At 33.6% G+C, this 20,723-nt stretch overlaps 1 protein-coding gene across 2 annotated transcripts in view; it reads right to left on the bottom strand.

Annotated features, from left to right (window-relative positions):
- Positions 1–20,723, bottom strand: part of LOC105450002 (semaphorin-1A-like) — a 204,588-nt gene that overhangs the window by 80,486 nt on the left and 103,379 nt on the right. For both annotated transcript variants that reach the window (XM_011689537.1, XM_011689538.1), the window contains exons 3-4: positions 8,780–8,876; positions 7,423–7,474 (exon numbers count right to left, since the gene is read on the bottom strand). In XM_011689537.1, the coding sequence (XP_011687839.1) occupies positions 7,423–7,474; positions 8,780–8,876 (149 nt within the window). The remainder of the gene's footprint in view (positions 1–7,422; positions 7,475–8,779; positions 8,877–20,723) is intronic.

The following is a 20,723-nucleotide window of genomic DNA, read 5'->3' as shown; positions in this document are numbered from 1 at the left end:
TATATAAGTTTACCTAAATGAAATTTTAAACAGCGTTTTTAAAAACGTGAGCAGTTTGATATTTTAATGTAATTATCTTTTACGAGATAACAGAGCAAACGTAATAGTTATAATTAATTTTCCAAAAGTGTACTCCTATAACCCTTTGCAGTTTACTAAAATAATAGGTATTTATACTCAAATATGTGCTTGTTTTTAAAATATTTTTACATCTATTTTAAAATTAATTTAAAAAGAATTGAAAAGATTGTTTATATCAATTTTAACAAAATAAAGAAAAAACCAATTATACAGTATGTAAAATCTTTTTTATCATAAAATAAATTACAAAGAATTACTTTTATTATTTTGTGCTTACACACTTCTAATAATAAAAGTAATCCGTTTTAAAATCAGCATAATGACTGGTAAATCATTGTAATTCATTATATAATTTCAGAGCTACATAAAAAAAAAGAAAAAGTAGTTTAGTTAATCCATCGACGGTTGACGTTTTTCAAACAGAATTTTACCACAAACAAAAAGATTTTAGTAATAATTAATTCTCATTTAAAAACTTGAAAAATAAAGGCAATTATTCAGATACGTAAGATCAGTAAGAATGATTATTTAATGATCTTGATACCAATTTAGAAAGATGCAAAATCAATTACGATTTAACTTCTAAAATTCTTTGTGTCGTGATTACGGCTCTTAATGGGTTAACGGTGTATTCAGCGCGGATGTAGGCGCATCGTTTCTTACGGTATCCGGGCGCATTTTTTATCAACGGCCATCAAGAGCCGCCAGACGGTACGCTGGACATACGGGAGACCAAGTCGAGCGATCAGAGCCGCAGTTCGACGTTGCAATTCGAGCGGGACGATTTGTCGCAGGCTGAAATGCAGGCACGAATGCTTCGAGCGAGCGAACAACCGGCCCGCTACGCATCTGTCTGTCTCCACTTTCTTCGTACTGCGCCTCTGCGTTCGTCCGTCTCGCTACCGTAGTGGGATGTGCACGTAGGATATGCCCGTGTGCGGGCATAAAGTACACACGGTTGAGAAGCATGTAGAAGGTAGAGCGGCAAGTTTTTACGCGACCATCCCCGAGTGAATGACCGGTCAGAGCCGCCTCTCACTCTCGGCACTTCGGATCTGCTCTGCGCCGCTGCCTCTCTCATTCTAGTCGATTACGAGAGAAGCGGCGTGAGATACATAAAGAGACAGAAACAGTGGGAGACAGAGAGGAGAATATAGAGACAGAGAGGGGAGAGGAGAGGAGGAGGGAGGGAGGGAGAGAGAGAGAGAGAGAGAAAGAGACTGCAGTTGGTCGACTTTGCAACGTGGCGCGAGCTGCATTAGGCTGCACATACCAAAAACAGTTTGCGCTAATGGCAGAAACGTTTAACCCTCAGAATACATGACATTATAATGATAAATTCGTGAAAGGTAAAATGAAAGAAACGTTATCTTTAGAAATCAAAGAGGAAAGAAGTGCAGAAAAAAATGGTTTTAGATTTGTCTGTCCATAATTTAAAAGATATTATCATAATTACAACTTCTCTCAAACTTATATTATATTATACGTCAGCGCACAATAGTGTCGTCACTATGTGTCAACAGGATATTTTCTATATTCAGATGGCGAGTACCCGTTATTCAAGTTCATACTCGGGTAACCGAAGTCACGAGCTCGATTTAATCGATTTTCGATATTTGATATCGTCACGCTCCGTGGTTCCTGAGGTCATTTTACGTTGATATGTTACATTGTTGGCATGGTAAGCTCATATAAATAATCAACGCGTACCTAAATTGATTTACTGTGCGTAATAGCGAGAATGACCGCGCAGTGCTCGAGTATTTCCTCGGATACCCGAGTAACCGGACATGAACAATACATAGCATATACATATATTATACAAGTTGTTATATGTATTCGTACCTGATTTGTTTTGTGCGTATCTGCCTAATGGAAAGTTATTGTCTTATTATATTTAAAAAAGAATTAAACGTCTAATTTAATTGCAGATCCTTATCCCAATAAATCATTACATATATATAGTATATACAGTATTAACATTATCGTAACAAACACTTCGTTATCATATAAAGAAATGTATTGTTTAAATTATTTTTCGTATTTAGCATTTTGCATAATGGAATTATTCATAAAAGACCGTGGACATTTAGTTTAATATTAAAATGATCATTTTGCCTGTTAATATCTTTTCAATAATCTTTTCAATTATGTATTTTATCAAGCATTTAATTAATATTATTAATAAAAATAATGACCGTAATTAATTAATTAAAAATAAAAATTTTATCTTTGATATCTAATTGCGCATCCAAGTTAAAATATTAGTATCGATTATCAAAGATATTCGATATCAGATAGATATCATATTTTGTATCATCAAAGTGTCACGAATGTTCTACGCAAATGAAAAGTTTCCAAATGTTTTTGACATTTTTTTTTATGTAGAACTGCATGCGCGATTATACAAGAACCAGCTCAACGGTATCCATTTTGACATGCCTGAAAAAGATCGTGCAAATAGCGAGAATTTCCAAAACGTTTATTGTTTTGTCGCCGACTTTTTTTAATGTGACGCATAAATACAAGAATCACGCGGAAGATTCATTTTTGTGGAGAAATAAAATGTCAGCAAAAACATTATTGCCGTTTTCACAGAAATATGCTAAATAACGTAGCACGGATGCTACTACATATACCGCTCCCATTGTTTATTCGATAAGATTATTTTTATATAGTATCTTCATTACCTTTCTTTGTGTTTACCATTTGCATTATATTATTTTTATTTTTCCCCGCTACACAATAATGTTATACAAAGAAAATTATTTAAGAGTTTGTAACTCTGAGAAAAAATAACATAAACATTGTTAAATTTTTGATACCGTGAAATATGATATACACAGATTGGTCTTTTGTGAAATAAAAAATTAAAATAAACGGATTTATAAAGTTTTGAATATGCAACTTTCGTAAAATACCGCAAAATACTTTCGCTCTAAATGTTAGAATATCTTTCATTGTTGTCGATATATTCACGTATGACTATTGAATCGAAATAGTTATTTGAACAATCTAAGTATCGCGTCGGCATACATCGATAAAAAATGTATTTTTCTTCACAAAAAAAAAACACAATAGATACTTTAAATTGAAAAACTGATATTACGTGATAATGGAAAAAATAGAGTAAAATAAATTCTTTTTAAAATTTTAAGTTTACGCGGCTACAGAACAATAAACTGCACATCTATTTTCCAAAAGTTCAAAAAGTAAAACAGATTTCAGATGATATAGGAAATAACGACGTACATATACATATGTGTCGAATATTGTTATATCATTATAAAATATTACTTTCAACTAATTGCTATAAATAACAAAAAAGCTTGCAATACGATATATATAAATACTATATTCTTTCCAATTTTTAGTTTTAGCAATAAAATCATACTTAAAAATATCCGTTTTTTATTCAGGATGCAGCGCATTTAATAAAATCGTTGACAAACAAGTACATGTAGATTTTTAATTATCTACACATTATTAAAAAAATCATACATTTCTAGATTAGTTTACTTTCATGATATTTTTCCTTAGATATGTTATTCCAATTTTTACTAGTATTGGTGTTCGCGTTCACAGCCGAACGATTCAATAGATATTCGGTTATTCCAACTCACAATTGCAGCCGTTGCAATTTCGCTTCAAATCGTTCGCACTAATACATCGAAATTTTCATCCACAATAATAGTAGCAAAGAATACGAAAAATGTGCGCGTTTCCGCGCCCTGCGTTATCGGTTCATCTCAATTCTTTCAATTTTCTCCCTTTTCGTTTGAGTATCGATCCCATATGCATTTACACACGTATAGCTATTCTTATAAAAAACATTTTACTTGTTTTCCTTATTGTAAAAATTCAGCGCGCATACGCAGCGTATATGTAATCAGAATACAAATAAATCGGCGTATCGCGATAAATATCAACGCATCTCTCGCGAATAAGATATCATCATATTGATTCGAGAAGTGAAGCGCCGCACCCGCGTCGCGCCGCCGGAGCGCGCGTTAGCTACCGGACATAAATTATGCACTATCGGTGGGGCCGATAAGTATTAGTTTAGTTTGAAATTTGTTAGCCGAGTCGGGCATTCGGGATACGGTTTTCACAGTCACGAGCGAGGGAAAAAAAGTACGGCAAAGTTAGATGAATCATGAATAAATTTACGCGCCGAACCTTTATTCCGGAATGATCCAAGTTTCTTTATAGTATATACTCCCGTCGCCGCGCGGTAATACCGAAACTTATATCGCGGCAGAACATAAATTACTGGTACAGGTAAATTAGGTGTGCCACCCTCTTTTGGGCCGAAATTTACGTTCGCTGTATTAAATATCATCATGGAAACAAATTACTCGCCGCGGAATCTATCTGTTAGCGAGGTACTTCTGTTCTATCGCTAACGTTTCACAATGTGAGAAAATACTTCTATTTTCGCGCGTTTCGTTCAATACTTCAACGCTAAAGCATTAAACGTCATTCATCCGCGATAATTTGATGCTGATTAATTTTTCATTCATCGTTCATGCGATTATCAGATATCAGATTATTTGATCGATGTTTAGGATAACAGCCTTTATAACAATCAGTAAAAATAAGGACTGATAGAAATTAACCACGAATAATCGTATTAATTTTCTCGTTTCGAGATTGAGCAGCAATGTGTAACAAGACGTACTTTGGATTAATCGCATCGTCTCATCAATTGAGTACATAAATTTTGTAAAAATCGCATCCTTGGCACAAAGGACACTCTCTAAAAAAGGATCGAATCTTCTATTATCTCGTCTATCTATCGTAGGCGGAAATAACACTCGTTTCGTTCGAGCTGGCGCAGCACTCAAGCGACTAAACTTGCGACGCCAGCCGGGAGCGGCTGCAGACTCAATTAGCCCCGCGGAAAACTTTCATGGAGGGATTACGATGTCAACAACGTCTTTCTTGCGCGAATGACGTTCCGCGCGTCGAGCAAAATTGTTGTTTATCGAAATGGCAGTCTTCCAGGCGCGGCGTGCCGTCACGCTTTTGAAATCACGTCAAATGCTTGACTATTTAACTCCAGTTTACTGTACTCTCTGCCGTGAGTATTTATCTTCATTTCAATTTTCATTATTTAGCCTCTAAAAACGAATTATTTCTCGGACAATATAAAGTTTAAGAGATTATAAAGTATTAAAAAATTTGCAAAAATTTTATTAAATATTGGCGACAAATCTGCATGTAGTTCCCACAAAAATGTATTTTTATTGGCAGACACTTCAAGTAGACGAACACTAGCAGACGCTGATGAGAAAAATTGATTGATGCGATTAAAAACGAGATTTCAGACGCTTTAATGAGTTATTTAGTACAATCAACATATAGCTCATCCACATGTCTAAAGTCCAATATAAAAGTACAATAAAAGAACTGTTCCCGTTTTAAGTAAAAATATGATTACAGGTTCGATAACGATTTTATACGGTATCAAATAACTTATTGCGCTAGACCGTTTATTATTAGTCCTGAAAATTGGATCTGTCAAAAGCAGATATATACAAATCACAAGTATAAATGTCAATTTAACACATATCGTATATCGTTTCAGTAAACATTTCAATAATAAATAATAAGATTCTAAGATGCCTTATGAAGGAGTTATAATTGCTTTCAAATAGCAAACAATAATTAAAATCGTAATTTAATTATCAATTACAATTCTGATAAAGTGCTCAACCATAATGGAGAGCGCGTATTTATTCATCCACACTCCTTTCTTGATATTGGCGCAGTTGTAACTATAATTTAATATTCTCTAATTGATTTTTAATTATGCACGATTGATTAACATATTGCGCACGTAGACACAATACTGATATGAGGATATATCATGTGTTCCGAGTATATCTTGTTATAATATGCAAATTTCTCTCATAACAATTTAATGTTGAATTTTACGTACCCTTTTCAATTTACAGTAAATTGGTTGCCGATGTAATGCTCGATATATTATTATCTTTTATTCAAATTTTTTAATGCTTACGATAACCGTAAACGAAGCTGTCAGCATTTCTATACTGAAAATATGCGCAAATGAATGCGAATGGAAAGAGTAGATTCAACGGTATCGTTCACATTTTCGCTGGGGTATCCCACATAAATCACAATACAATTCGTCTAATTTCATTTATCGATATTACGTTATCACAAATTGACAATTAATCTATCCTTCTATAAACACATTCTGCATATACTATATGTATTTTTAGAGAGAAAAATTATTTCGGGAGAAAAAAATTTGTCGCTTTTCCCTCTCTTTTTCTTTCATTTGCAAATAATTTATTGAACAAATAGTAACACGATTATTCCGCGAACTATACAGAAGATACCAAATAAATCTTGATACCGCTTTCAAAGAAATAATTTCTCATAAAAAAGAAAAACTAAATATCAAGTATGGAATAAATCTTTGTGATTGGCTTAGTTTTCAAAAAATATAATTTTGATTAGTGTATATTAGCATGCATATATTTACTTATACATTTGTAAAAGAGTAACTATCAGTTTAAAAATTTCAAATTCAATCCTTGAAAATTGCAACTCAACAAATCTTCCGTTTACCTGCTATGAGAATCAAACTGCGGTTTATCATCCGCGAAAGAAAGATTATTCGAAAGAACGATGATTGGACCGGAAACGCTTTTTTCCTCCAAAAGTAGCTGCATCGACCCGATATGGCGATATCGGTCGAGTTTCACGGCCTCTTTCCCGCTACCTTCCATTACCCGCTAAATCCTTCAAATCGAAATCGATCGCGGCGGGGCGCGGCGGTCGGTCGCGATACGGTGCGAGCCTTAAGGGCAAGCCGGAGCACGAGTGACTTTTACGATTCTATTCTAGGCGGGGGTGTTATTGGCCGAGAGAGGCTGTCTCAGATCGATCTTTTCTCGCTACGTTACGCCTTGGAAAACCTCTGCCAAGTCAAGATTCTCCATCGTTCGCGCTAACTCCCTTCTACTTTCTGCGGGCTCTCCTGAGTACCAATTCCTCGTAGTTTCGCGAGCTACTGAGATCAATATCTTTTGTGACTTCTGACCCTGCACTGTCTTGAGAAGTATATACATATGATAGGCTCCGTACGACTAATTGAAGCGACTAATCGTGAAGAGGACTCATATAACAATAAATTGTTGGCATTTTCAAGTTTATGAAAAGCTCTGACGATTTTCGAAATATGACAACCGAATGGACAAGAATGGAGAAAAGATTATTTAAATCTCTTTTTGTCGGACCTCCAATTTAAATCATTCCTTGCCGAGTACTAGATATTGGAAACGGTTATATTAGCGTTGTACTCACCTGGTCGGCGATCTCCGTTAGGTCGTGCAGACTTATGTTGTAAATGGCGTTCCTGCAAAACGAAACGAGAGCGTTAAATCCTACCCATAAATCGTACCCTGTAATCTCTGCGCTTCGTGCGTCTCCGTGTCGACAACTCGGATTGAAGCGTGAGTAAGCATCGGCAATTATGAGTAAAACAGCAAAAATGATGCACGAAGAACGCGATATATTTAAAAGATAAATCGTGGAAATTCTTTCGACGAATATAAAAACTGTTTTCGGGTGACTTCTAAATCTTGCATGTGCGGAGGGAATGAGAGTGCAAAAGATAAATCAAGCGGAAAAACTGCAAAGACAAAATTGGAACCGTAAAAAGATCCATGCTATATATCTCGGATGTAATTGATTTTACGACTCAGAAACGTTGCGCTGACTGTTGGCGGAGAGCACGATCGGGAAAAAATTAAATTATTTTTTGATCCGTATCAAATTTCCATTAACCAATATATTTGTATCAGATGCCGCAAAGAGATACGCTATTGATCTTCAGCTCATCATTTTAACAGCGCGTAACTGAGCAAATTGATAAAATAATATTAAATAATAGAAAAGTGTTATATACACATATGTGTATGTGTGTGTATACATATGCATAACTAGAATAGCAAACGATGATCGTCGCTCTCTGAAATACGAAATAAATTTTTGAATGGGAACTATTTCTCCCTTTGTGCTTCCTATCGATTGAATCGCTTGCGGATAACAAGATGTCTCAAAAACCCACTTTCCTTTTACAAGTTCTTTGGCCAATTTGGAGAATCGACTTTTCTTAACAAAAAAAAGTCAAGAGACCGATAGCATCTAAGTTATAAGCAGCCGAAAATAAAGGGCTTTTCGAAAATTAAATATTAAGAATTTTAAAAAGTAAGTAGAATCATATTCTGCACTTAATTTCAAATAATCTTTAACGGAATATTACTTTGAAGCTTACTCTCAACAAGATGCATAATGTTAAAAGACTGTTTAAGAAAATTATATCCCATCTTCATTAAGTTGAATCTGGAAATTGGTCAAGAAATTCGTAGTAGAAGAGCGTAGTCTGGTACACCCGGTATGCCGCATGCTGTCTTTGGCCTTTGAATACAAATGAATAGTGCACGTTGCGCGTAAACCGCATCTCTGTTTGCTACTAATACGCGTGATGCTGCGTCACCCGCTGCTGATGCGTAATCGAATGAATGACTCGGCCCGTCGGCCACTTGGGGCTCGTGGCACCAATGAGCGGAGTCTAGCCGATGACTATCTCATTTATGTAAGCCCCCATGAGTAGCACGAGGGGACGACGCGACGAAGAATCGAATCACGTAACAATTACCTGGCACCAATCAGGATAGAGGTTGTCGCACGTTCAAGGAGCTTGAAGTGTTCCACATGGCTTTCATTGCCCAGAAACCGCTGGCCAATCACCTCACCTGTAACAAAAAGAGACGTTTTGTTAAGTCTCTATAACAAAAGGAATAGAAAAAAAATCGTGAAAAATATAATATGATATTCTTATAATTTAAAAATTATGATAAAATAAAATCTATAGTTAAGAGAAAAAATGATTAATTACATAATGTATTTCCTGGCTAACATTAACAAATTGTTTTGTCTTTGTAAAAAAATATATACTTAATATATATCTGAGCAAGTAATATTTTCAGTATAAGCATGAATTTCCTATAAAGTATTTATAGAAGATATGTTCTTCCCGTGAATCGATCAATCATGCAACTGAATCATAATACGCGTCGAGCTTCACGCATCATGCTACAATCTTCCTATTACGTTCTCACGTTCGCGAATGAACCATTCGTGTATACATTATTCGCATGTGCACAGCTTTACGTGCGAGCATTAATCGATAATGTGTAGATTAATCCAAAACTGTTGAGCCATTTCGTTTATGGATCTCTAAAATAAAATTTAAAGCAATTTTTCTCTCATTAAACACATCGTTGTCGCAGATTTTTCAAGTTCTCAACATCAAACAGCTAAAACTACTCATCTCAAAGATACAGATCTATTAATATAATTTTATTCAGAACCAACTAAAGTTAAAGCTTCATTATTTGCATCTTTAAGGTTTATTTTCAGAAAAGCTTGATTCTCGATCGCTTAAGCTAAAAAGCTACTCTAGCGTCTTTTTTTAATCTCTTTGCTCGGGTCGAGTCTAAACTAATCAAATGATCCGGTAGAGTAGATAAAAGGTGGCTGAATAAGTCGGGGACACTTCATGGAATTCACGCCAGTATTCGCAGCGGGAACGCGCGATATAACGACGACACATCGGCTGCATCTCGTCGACAGAAGAACTTGTTACGATAAGCGAAGGGGGGGCGGGGGGAGGGGGGTTAGAGAGGGGTGTAGCAAGTATGCAGAGAAGATATCCAGGAAGCACGTGTAAAAGACTGAAAGGTAGAGCTTCTCTTAGCCTTTAGTTGACGATAAAGCGCCGCGCCTACTTTGTGGCAGCAGCGGCAGCGGCTCTTCACTCGATTTTCCACCCCCCTCTCTCTATCTCTCTTTCTCATTGCAGAATACCATCGACACTCCACCACACCGTTTCACGACCCTTTCTTCCCTATCCACCTATCTACGACCATCGTATCCAAACCCCTTCACACGCAGCCGACAGAGCGCTTCTTCCCCTAGATATTCCGCGTTATGTTTTTTCACTTACGTATGCGACCGCATTATGGCATGTACCGGGAATAGGGAAGAAAGATAAGGAAGCGAAAAGTAGGAGAGTGTTCTCTGATCTTTTTTATCTACCCTATACGACTTCGAGGATTCTTCAAGAATAAAAATTTTTTACAAAACCTCTTTACATTTTTTTTTATTTTATTTTCGAAGGACAATAAGAAAAATTGAATATAATAGAAATTTGCAGTATAAAATAATAAACTATATGTATATATTTATGATTTAATAGTGCTTCTTTTTGTTCTTTTAATTAATCTATGATAAAATATCTTTATGCAAAATGTATTCAATAGACGTTAGAAGTAACGTTATGAAATTTCGATATGTATGAAATGCGAAATGTAACGGTATGTATGAATGAAAAAGACGAAAGAAGTAGAGTTCAAATAGCATTCAGAATCGCCATAGCAAAGGCTTAAAGTCCGTATCATCGAATACGTGAGATCGCGCGGATGAGTTTTCCGATACGTTAATCGGGTCGGATAGCATTCTCGTTCGACACTGATCTGCTCTCTATATTCGTAAGAGCGGAAGCAGACTGTCGTCGTTGAGATCTATAAGAGCTCAAGAGTAATCCTACTTGCAATGCATATAACTGCCACCGGTAAAAGAAATAGCTATTTTTTTGCACAGCTTGACGTAACGCATTTACAATTGCAATTAAAAAAAAAAAAAACTAACCGTAAGCAGAGAAATTCTTCCAGTTCTAATCGGCTTTCTGCGACTCGATGGCTTAGCAGAATTTTAAATTTTTTTTAGTTCCAGATCAAATTTATTGTTCTCGAGAAAGAAAGATTTATATATGCAGAAAAATGTGTTCTTTCAATGAAAAATCACTCATTTTAAATATAAAGATACTTGAACATATCGCGCAAAATATGTTTATCAAAATAATGAATAATCAAATAAATCATTTCGTAAAATAAAAAACTTTTCATCATTAGTCTGCATGAACATCGTAGTGACGAGATAGGAATATTTTCTCTATTTGCCAGGCTTTAAAGCACTCGCGTTACTTTTTGCGTTTTTAGCGGTCAATTTGTATTAATTCCAATAGGATGCATTTTATGAATCAATTTTCCACAAAGATGCGGTATTGAAGCGTTTATACGCATATATAGAACAGCGAGTGGATTTATGTGATTGAATTTCAGAGCTATCAGTCAACCAATAATTTCTTTATCGTTCGGTTGGATTTCACCGATTCTCAATTTCTTTTATCGAAAAGATAATTCTTGTGCAATTTATGTTACGTATATATATGTACATCTGTTAGCTAAAATTTATAATTAGTTCGACACAATTAATAACACTTAAAATTATTAATTCTTATATAAATAATTAATAATTGGCCTTCCATGAATCTGGTATCTTCGTCTCACAGTATTTCGGTACTCCTTAAAAAATCTGTGATTTATTTGGACAAAAATAAAAAAAATTCAAATAAATTTCTTCCTATAATTTAAGACAACTCATTTTATATGTGTTTTCTCATGTAAGTTAAATATGATTCTAAAATCATCGCATGATCGATTTTGACTTTATAAGAAAATTCGTGTTATTTTACAATACATTCGAGATTGGCTAAAATCGATAAACAATCACTGCGATGTTTGTCGTTAACCGCTTATCTACGCCAGAGTTTGTGGTTGATAAAGCTATCTGCAGGGTTCCTCAGTCCTAAGATTGCTTCCATGAATACAATTCTCTAACGATAAGACAATATAATTCTACCTATCATTAAACCTTGATTATTATCAAGTAAAATCCAAGAAAACGTTCAATAAACTCATTTGCAAGGCGAACGTACTTTCATCTACGTTGGTGTACGTTACCTTAATTTCGACAGCGTTGTTCTTTACGATCTCGCGATGCATATGGATGCAGTTCCTAGCTACGATTGCACTTTGCCTACTACATACATATGCATAGATGTACATGTATTGTAATCATGGTTTATAGCGGAGGGTGAGTTTGGCACGCGCCAGCTCTTACGACGTAATTTCTTATTCTCGAGCATCGTCACCGCCTCTCATCGGCACGCGACTGATGCAGATAAGGATCGATCCTTACCTCAAAAATATACAAGGTGTCCTAGGATTACCGGAAGCACTTCCAGCTACTCGTATATATATTAAACACAAATTCTTGAACATATATTATAAATTTTTCATCAATCTGTGAAGCGATAATGAGAATTATTTTAATGCTATATATCACATAATATATTTATATAGATCATGAAATTGAATAATATATGTATAACAATTAATATCATAATATATTTATAGTTCTTTCAAAACAATGAATATTCGATGATGCAAAAGAAATCTTTTCTCATTGAACATATCGAAAATAGTTAATATCTGTTTTCCAATTCTCCAATAATTCTTTAAAAATTGTAGATTTATCGAAGTCTTTTTTAAGAATAATTGATATAAAAAGATTCATAATCCGTATAACGTTCATCAGTAATTCAGCAACACCCTATGTATTGTATACAGATAGCACGAAGACCCGGACCGTGGCATGGATAAACGAAATTGACTCCTCGACGAGTCGAGTCGTTTTCGAAACGTATATTGATATCGGCTCGTGGCTTACGAATCTCGGCCCGCATTGACTCGAATCAATTTCCTTGACTGGTCGATGCTTATCGACAACTCTGCTTCCTCTATCAATGTTTGGCCGGTGATCGATCGGGCTATGTTCCGATTTCGTTTAATTTTCATCACGTGACAGTGGATCTCCACTGTTGAAAACAGAACACGCGATCGCAAGACTTCGATTTACGGCTCACTATCGACTGACTTTAAATCAGTGATCGGCAATCGATCGTTAAACAAAGCAACCTTTAGAAGACTGTGCAATGTGTTCTTCGTATCCTTTTTCAACAAGAGAAATTCTTGTTATCGCATTCGTAATTTTTAGATTGATATAAAAGCCGGGAATCCCGTAATAAAAAGATGATTCCTCTAAAAACAAATATTAAATTAGAATCGTCGTTTTTTTTAAATAAAATGCATTTTTTGTCAATATTTTAATGGTCAATTATTCATGTTGAGACAAATTCGATATAAAAATCATAAATTATTTTTGAATTACTTAAGTTAATAAAAAAAAGTAAAAATATTAGTTTTCCAATTCTCAACTATCTGATAAAAAATAAAACTAACATGGTTGTATAGTTAAAGATCAAGACATGCGTGCAAAAGGAAACACAAACGCGATAGGACAGTCGTGAGTCGATTCCAATTGTTAAACACGAGGTCGATCTGTTACGAACACGAGTCTACGACGTGCATCGTTACTTCTAACGTTGTACGAAAAGTTTCGTTGGTTCACAGTTACTTTGGTTACTTTGTACTTCCACGTTCTCTCTGTTTCTTCCTCTTTCTTCTTTTTCCGTCTCAAGCTACTTGTTTTTCATGAAGATGATGTTGAATGAAATTTGGAAAATAAATAATTTATGCTTTGTTATATAGCATAACCAAAATTATATCTGTATTTTGTATTCAAATATGTTCAATAAAGTTATTATTTTGTTCAATGCGTACATATAATATGCATATATAAGCTATAAAACGTAAATGCAAATACATAATTTTTAAAAAATTTAACAACTTTCTATAATCATAGCGGAAATTTTATCTCCCTGAATAAATCTTTGAATGTGTGAATATACGATGCGAGACGTGTTAAAGATATTTCACGTATTCAATATAAAAACATCGATAAAGTAAAAAAATGTCGGTGCAATAAAACGATATGATAATACGAAAAGACATTTTGCGAAATAGTAAAATGGGGTCAAGCTTAATGTAATTCATATTCAAGTCGAATGCATACAAATTGTGTGTGTATACGCATGTGTACAATTCGTGTGTCGCACATAGGTAACGGGCCTTTATTTGCGTTGTAATTTTACTTTAATAATATAGCTCCACATAATTTCGCCGTGTTATTTCACTTAAGCCACTAAATACAAAATATATACCTACTCCCACGGACATTTGCATTTATATTGGCTTATTATACGCGCGGCCGGCATTACTCAGCGAACCACCACCTGCACCATCGCCACCTCTATCCTACGGTTATTCTACTTGGCACATTTTTACGCAATCGATACCTTCTTAACGGCAAAGAGCTTAACGCTGATCGAATAGCGGATGTAATTTATTCCGTGTGATCTAAAGCGGTCACAATGTGAACGAATTCCTTGCTATTTCTCTAATATGTGCTTATAATTCGACATTGAACTATATCGATATGTAATAAGAAGCTTTAGATGTCTCATTCATGCAAAGATAAAATATTATGACATCACACAAAGGATGATGAATACTCACTGAAATATTCCACTTTTTCCACTTAGTTTTTATAATAAGGTAAATATTTATATATAATAATTTAGTAAGAAAGTTTAATAAGAAGAAACATAATATAATTTAAAATAAGGAAAACTTATTTAACTTGTTAACTAATATTTTAATTTGAAAGTTTAATTCTGACTTCCAAGATTTGTCTTCACTTTCATATAAATAAAAGCTAAATATGTATCTCTTTCCTTCTCTTAAATATTAAATTTATACTTTATAATTTAGAAATATGTCTATTTACCATATTTTTAGGTTTTAAAACTAAATTTTTCACTTTATTGTATATTTCTATTATATAATAATTATATTTTCGATTATTTAGGTTTATATTCTTGTCTGATGTTTCAAATTTCGGCTTTTTTTTCTTTTCACAAATCTTTAATCCGTTTAAAATTTTCGTACAATATATAGAAATATCAAGAGATAAATAATTCTTAAATTAAATAATTAAAAATAAGACTCCAAAAGTGCGCACAGACAAATAATAAAATCTTAATACATTGTTAATTTGAAAAAGATATTGAAGAAATTAGATTTCTAAAATTATAAAATTTATTTAATATATTAAAAGTTGAAAATCTCAATAACTGATAACCTCTCTAGACATTTTTGCTAAAGAGAAAGATCGATTCTACACTGTTTAAAGAATCCATAGGTGAAAGGTAATCTGTTCTGGGTCATTTTATAATGTATAGACGTAAACGTCATCTCTAGTAAAAAAAAACCGTTAAAAAATAAAAATAAATATTTTTGGCTTATATCTGCATAGAAAAAGATTGCAAATTTATTAATGCTTATTTCTGATTTGTTTTTAACTTAAATTTCTTTTTCTTTAAACCATAAATTTCATCGAAAAAAAAACTCATTGGATTAAAAATCCACAATAATAGTGAGAAGCCATTCTATTTTGTGCAACAAAAATGTAATGGCAAATATAAAACCATTAGTTTTTGGAAATCATTATTATATAAAATAACCGTAATACTGAATAGAATATAAATATAATAATATAACAGATATAAAAATATATATAGATATATATACATCATTATAATATTATAAATAATTATTATATATATATATATATGCTTTTATATATATATATATGTTTTTATATATATATATATAAAAACGTTTTTATCGTTCTATCAATCTACTGTCCATGCTCGATAATTTCGAACGTTCGTGTCAAGTCTGCTTCGACGGAATCTCAGCCGAACCAAGCTCAAGCCACCCTTCGGCTGGAGCTCGATTGTCGGCGACGCGCGACGGTCGGACGTGCGGTGCCTATCTACCGATCTATCACTGTGGTAATTAAGTCAAACAAAGGCAAGCGTGACGATCGATTCGACCGTGCAGCAGCGACAAAATGTCACGTCGCCGTTCTCTCTCGCTTCGTGCGCGCGTCGGATAAAACAACCTCGTTCGATATTACTGAGGTTAAATATCGCGAGACGAGTCGCGCCGTGGCAAGAAGAGCATCGGCGCCTATCTCTTAGCTACTACTACCGCTAATACTCTTAAGATAAATTTTACATCGGCAGCCCGACCAGCGCTATGCGCCAAAGGCTTTAATCTTCCACGAGTTTCTATCTTTACGTAAATATTATGCAAGTAGATAAGTACCTTCCAAAGAGAAACGACAGAAGAAATAAACTTCCAAAGTAAAACAAAGGTAGCGAAGAACGTGCATCATCGAAATTCTAGATGACACGAATTTGGAAACGTGTGACATCGCGATCGAGAAACTTGTTTTTCTAAGATGAAGAAAATTTGTCAAGTGCCAATTTCGAAATTTAATTTTTTTATCGATATTTTGTGGAAGTTACAATATAAAGAAATTTGTGTATGCTTTAGTTAAAAATAAAATGTTTAAAGAACCGTTTTTTTTTTAATGAGATTATACAGTTCCTCATATTAATCTTCGCGTCATCCAATCGTATTAATTTCGCATCATTAAACATTCAACATTCAACATTCGGCCGTTCTATAAAAGAGCTCATTTAGAACTGGCAAATGAGTATGGACAGCTGTGAAATCGGTCAAAAGCGTACTCGAGATAGAAAAGTGTGAGCATTGTGTATTTTTGATAAGCGTAAAAAGAGGGAAACATCTATTAAGCTATACAATGCAAATTTAGAAGCAATAAGGATAAATACTCTTGTTTTTAAAAACTAGCAATATAAAAAAAAGATCGTTAACTCGTGAAACGTAGTATTTTATTTCAGGATTTCAAAAAAACAAATAAAGATATTTCTCATTCTGTAATGCCTCATTGCGAATCCTTTTTAGCGACATGGATTTTAAAGCGTGGCCAATCACAAAGAGTGTCAGTTAAAAGCAGTCGCTTCCTCGTAAACTGCACATAATAATATCAGCATTCGCTGATTATTCGCAGATGACCGCTCAATCACGTCTTATAATTAGACATGCTTTAAACCGCTTTGTAAAAACTATTGTTCGAAGCAAATCGGCCAGTGTTGTCATTACTTAACTTTTCACAAACTTTCACGCTGCGTTGTTATTCGTAGTAGCTTTAAAATCATCTTGCATATCAACGCAAGGTAATTTTAATTATCTTATTATCGCAATATTATCGTCCGATTTTGGACTGTTTGGAATCTTGCATTATAAATTAAATGCAAAAATAGATGAATAATATAGCAATTAGAAATATATTATATAATCTCTCTAATCAACGTATTTTATAAGATACAATAGCAATTGAGATATGAAGCAAACACACTGCATCCTTCACCAAGAAGCTATCTTCTGAATTATTAAAGAGCAAGCGCTTGTATTATCCGTTACATTTCGGAGAAATATCGGATCTTCGCAGCGATTCAATACATTCATTGACGTTGTAATTGTATTGCATGAGAGTAATGCCTATAACATTCAACAGATTTATGGAAAAGATTCAAGTAAACTGTAATAATTAAATATGATAGTAATATTGTATCTTCATGACTTAAAATTCAACATGTGGATATGCATGAAGCAAAATTACAAGTATCTAACATTTCTGAATGCGTAAAACAAACAGTTTATTCAAACGGTAATGATATCGATAACAAAGCTGTTATATTCTCCAAAAAAAATGTTTAAATCGCTAAAAATTACGTACTTTCATATTTAGTAAACATTAAAACTGTTAACGTACTGAATCGGATATAAAATAGTATTCGAGAATTAGATGTTTGTTCTTTTTCTTGTCGATAGTAAGGAGAAATTAGCCGAGTGAATATTATATTGCCTAAATATCATATAAATATGAAAACGGAAGAATAATACATTGTAATCTACATAAAATACTGATTAACTCGGGGCTGGCTTTTGCTGTTTTCGGAAGTGCGTTATATCTTGGCATCCGACAGTCGTGCATTCAAAGATATTCAACGAAATGTACAGACATATAAAGTGTATTCTTCGCGGAAACAAAAGAAGGAAAGGAAAGAGCAAAGGATAGATTTAATTATAAGCTGTTGTATTATCGTATATGGACACTGTAGAAATGTGAGAGTGAACAGAATATATTGTACTACTCAATATAGCAAACACGAACGACCAGTGCCATTATAGTCACCCTCACGATTAACTCATGAAACTCGCGAATCTCGCACGTACGAGTTATGTTAAATATTATTTGTCTAACGAGAACATAATTTGCCGGTCGCGAAACGTGATGAATCGCAATAGAGCTTTAAGGAATTTCATTTTATCGTTGTCGTAAAATTCAACAGTTCACAAAATACATTGAAAATTGAATTGAAATTACATAACGAGGGTGATATTGGTATGTGTACCACATTCGTGCGATGAAAAGTGAATAAGAGTAATTGGGAAATCTGTTATAAATTCGGTCTTAATCTCTGCGAAAGAGATGAGCGTGTATCTATTTAAGAGGGTTGACGGCGCAGCGGTATGTTTCTCCGTCGGAAGTGGAGTTTCATATTTCATCTTAAGCGTCTCTCACTAAGCACGACTGTCTCCTCGAACAATCTTTCATGGCTGCCGCGTAAACGAGACTGATTTTCTCCATGACTAGATTTACTATGCATTTAATACATTGTTAAAAGGCTCTATAAAGATTTCAAATATTTACCGGTTTGTAGTGTTACATAAATATTTTCATGTTTCATTATAAAAATTATGACAAAATAACAGAGTAATAAAGTAATATGCAATGATATTCTAATTATATATTTTTTCATGTAATCATAATGTATGTTTTAAAATTTAAATAAAAAATAGTTTATCTTCACAATAATATAAATTTAAAAAAGATTGCATTGACGTAATTAATTGTGTATGCACAGACGCAATAAATCGTTCGTTATTATAAATCACAATTGTAAATAATAAATATAATCAATTTTAGTTAAAATATTCGCAATAACTTCAGTTATTTCTTTGAAAAGAAAAATTGAGATTTATCTCTTTCCCGTCTAATATAAAATAATTCTGATTGACACAATTTGATTTCATAATATTCAAGGATTGAAAAAGAAAATATTTCAATATTAATTAATTGTATAATAAAGATTACATGGATTGTCCATTACACAGTATTTTTTAAATCTTAACTCACTCAATTTAAACATTATTTAGAATAATAATATTTATAATACAAGCAAATGTTTCGAAAAGCAATGCATATTTTAAAATTTAACTAATAAACTGTATACATTCAAGTACATCTTTTTAAATTATTATTACAATCCAAATATCAATTTAAATGTTTATGTATGCATGTACGATTTTATGTTTTTAAAATAAGCGAATTTAAAATATGCAGTATGAGTTTGCAATTAAAACATATCTAACTAATATCTAGAAACAAAATATATTAAATGACATTAATAGGAAAAATAAAAAAAGAGAAGATTTTTTTTTTAAATTAAACCAATAGACTATTACGCAATCTGGATTTTTCCTTTTTCTCTCTCACTTTCGTACACATGATCTTGTTTCCAATAAAGGGACGATATATTTACTGCGACGCGATACGATTGATGTTAAATATTGACAAGAGATTGTCGACTCTGGGCGCCGACATCAATCACGTTTCACGTAAAACATTTATCCGGTCACCTAGATCAATGCTTGAAATAATCAAATCGCGGTTGAAAATTTAGTAGATTGAGGAAATGAGAGAGAGAGAAAGAGAGAGAGAGAGAAGCGATCCAACGATTTTCGAAAGACGAAAACGGCGCGACTTGGCCTGAAAGATACATAGTTGAAGAAATTTCTTCGAAAGATCGGTTCAGCAATCAATGTCGTCGATTTCTCGCGTATATCGGAGGTAAATAAACTATGGAACGCCTCGATTCAACATGAAATATCGAGACTTATCTTTCATCAGCAGCGAACCATAGAAATGAGAAAGCGTTGCTCTCGCCGCGGGAAACCGCTTAAAATCGCTCGAGGCGAAGGTAAAGGGAGAATGAGAGGGTGCAAAAACGTACCCCCGCAAGGAATTGCGAAAGGGTGGTTAAAGGATTGCCGCGCACCGGCAACTTTCGACAAAGTGGTACGCTTTCCTCCCACTATACTGCCATATGACAAAAACGTAAAGATGATATGTATACCGCTTGCGCACGAACTTATCAAAATACCATTAAGAATTTTTATATGTAGGTATTTATAGTTGCAAAAAAGAGAAATTTCTAACAAGTAAAAAATAATAATAATTTTACGTTTACAATATTAAATCTATATAATAATAATTTTTTGTTAAGACATTTTCAAGTCGATTATCTTTGAACGTTCTTTCGGAAAAAACGGAGATGTTTTAAACGTTTATATTTCCTAATACAGACATATAATCAAACCTTTCTGACATTCTTTTCCAGAAATATGTCATCATGCGTAGAAACAAGTTTTGACAAAATACTGTGATTATATATGCACTAATGATGCAAAAATGTATTTTGCATCCGCGACTGAGGTTCTTTTCAGTCGTAATAATCTTCTTGGACAGACCACACAGCATATTCTCCTCTACGCGTAGGTAGATTTTTACGTTTGCGTGACGTTTGTGAATTATATGCCTGCGACTTGTTAAAATCGTGTTAATGCTAAATAAACTCAACGTCGTAAAATATATGCTCCGGTATACTCGTGAACCTAAGTAAATTTAGCCTTGTTTATATCGCTTTAGGAAATTTTATGAAATTACGCGCTGCT

The sequence above is a fragment of the Wasmannia auropunctata genome, unplaced genomic scaffold (genome assembly GCF_000956235.1).
Source record: "Wasmannia auropunctata unplaced genomic scaffold, wasmannia.A_1.0 LD336069.1, whole genome shotgun sequence".
Taxonomy (NCBI): Eukaryota; Metazoa; Arthropoda; class Insecta; order Hymenoptera; family Formicidae; genus Wasmannia; species Wasmannia auropunctata.
The sequence above is the reverse complement of the archived record's forward strand: the minus strand, read 5'-3'. Positions and strand labels throughout refer to the sequence as shown.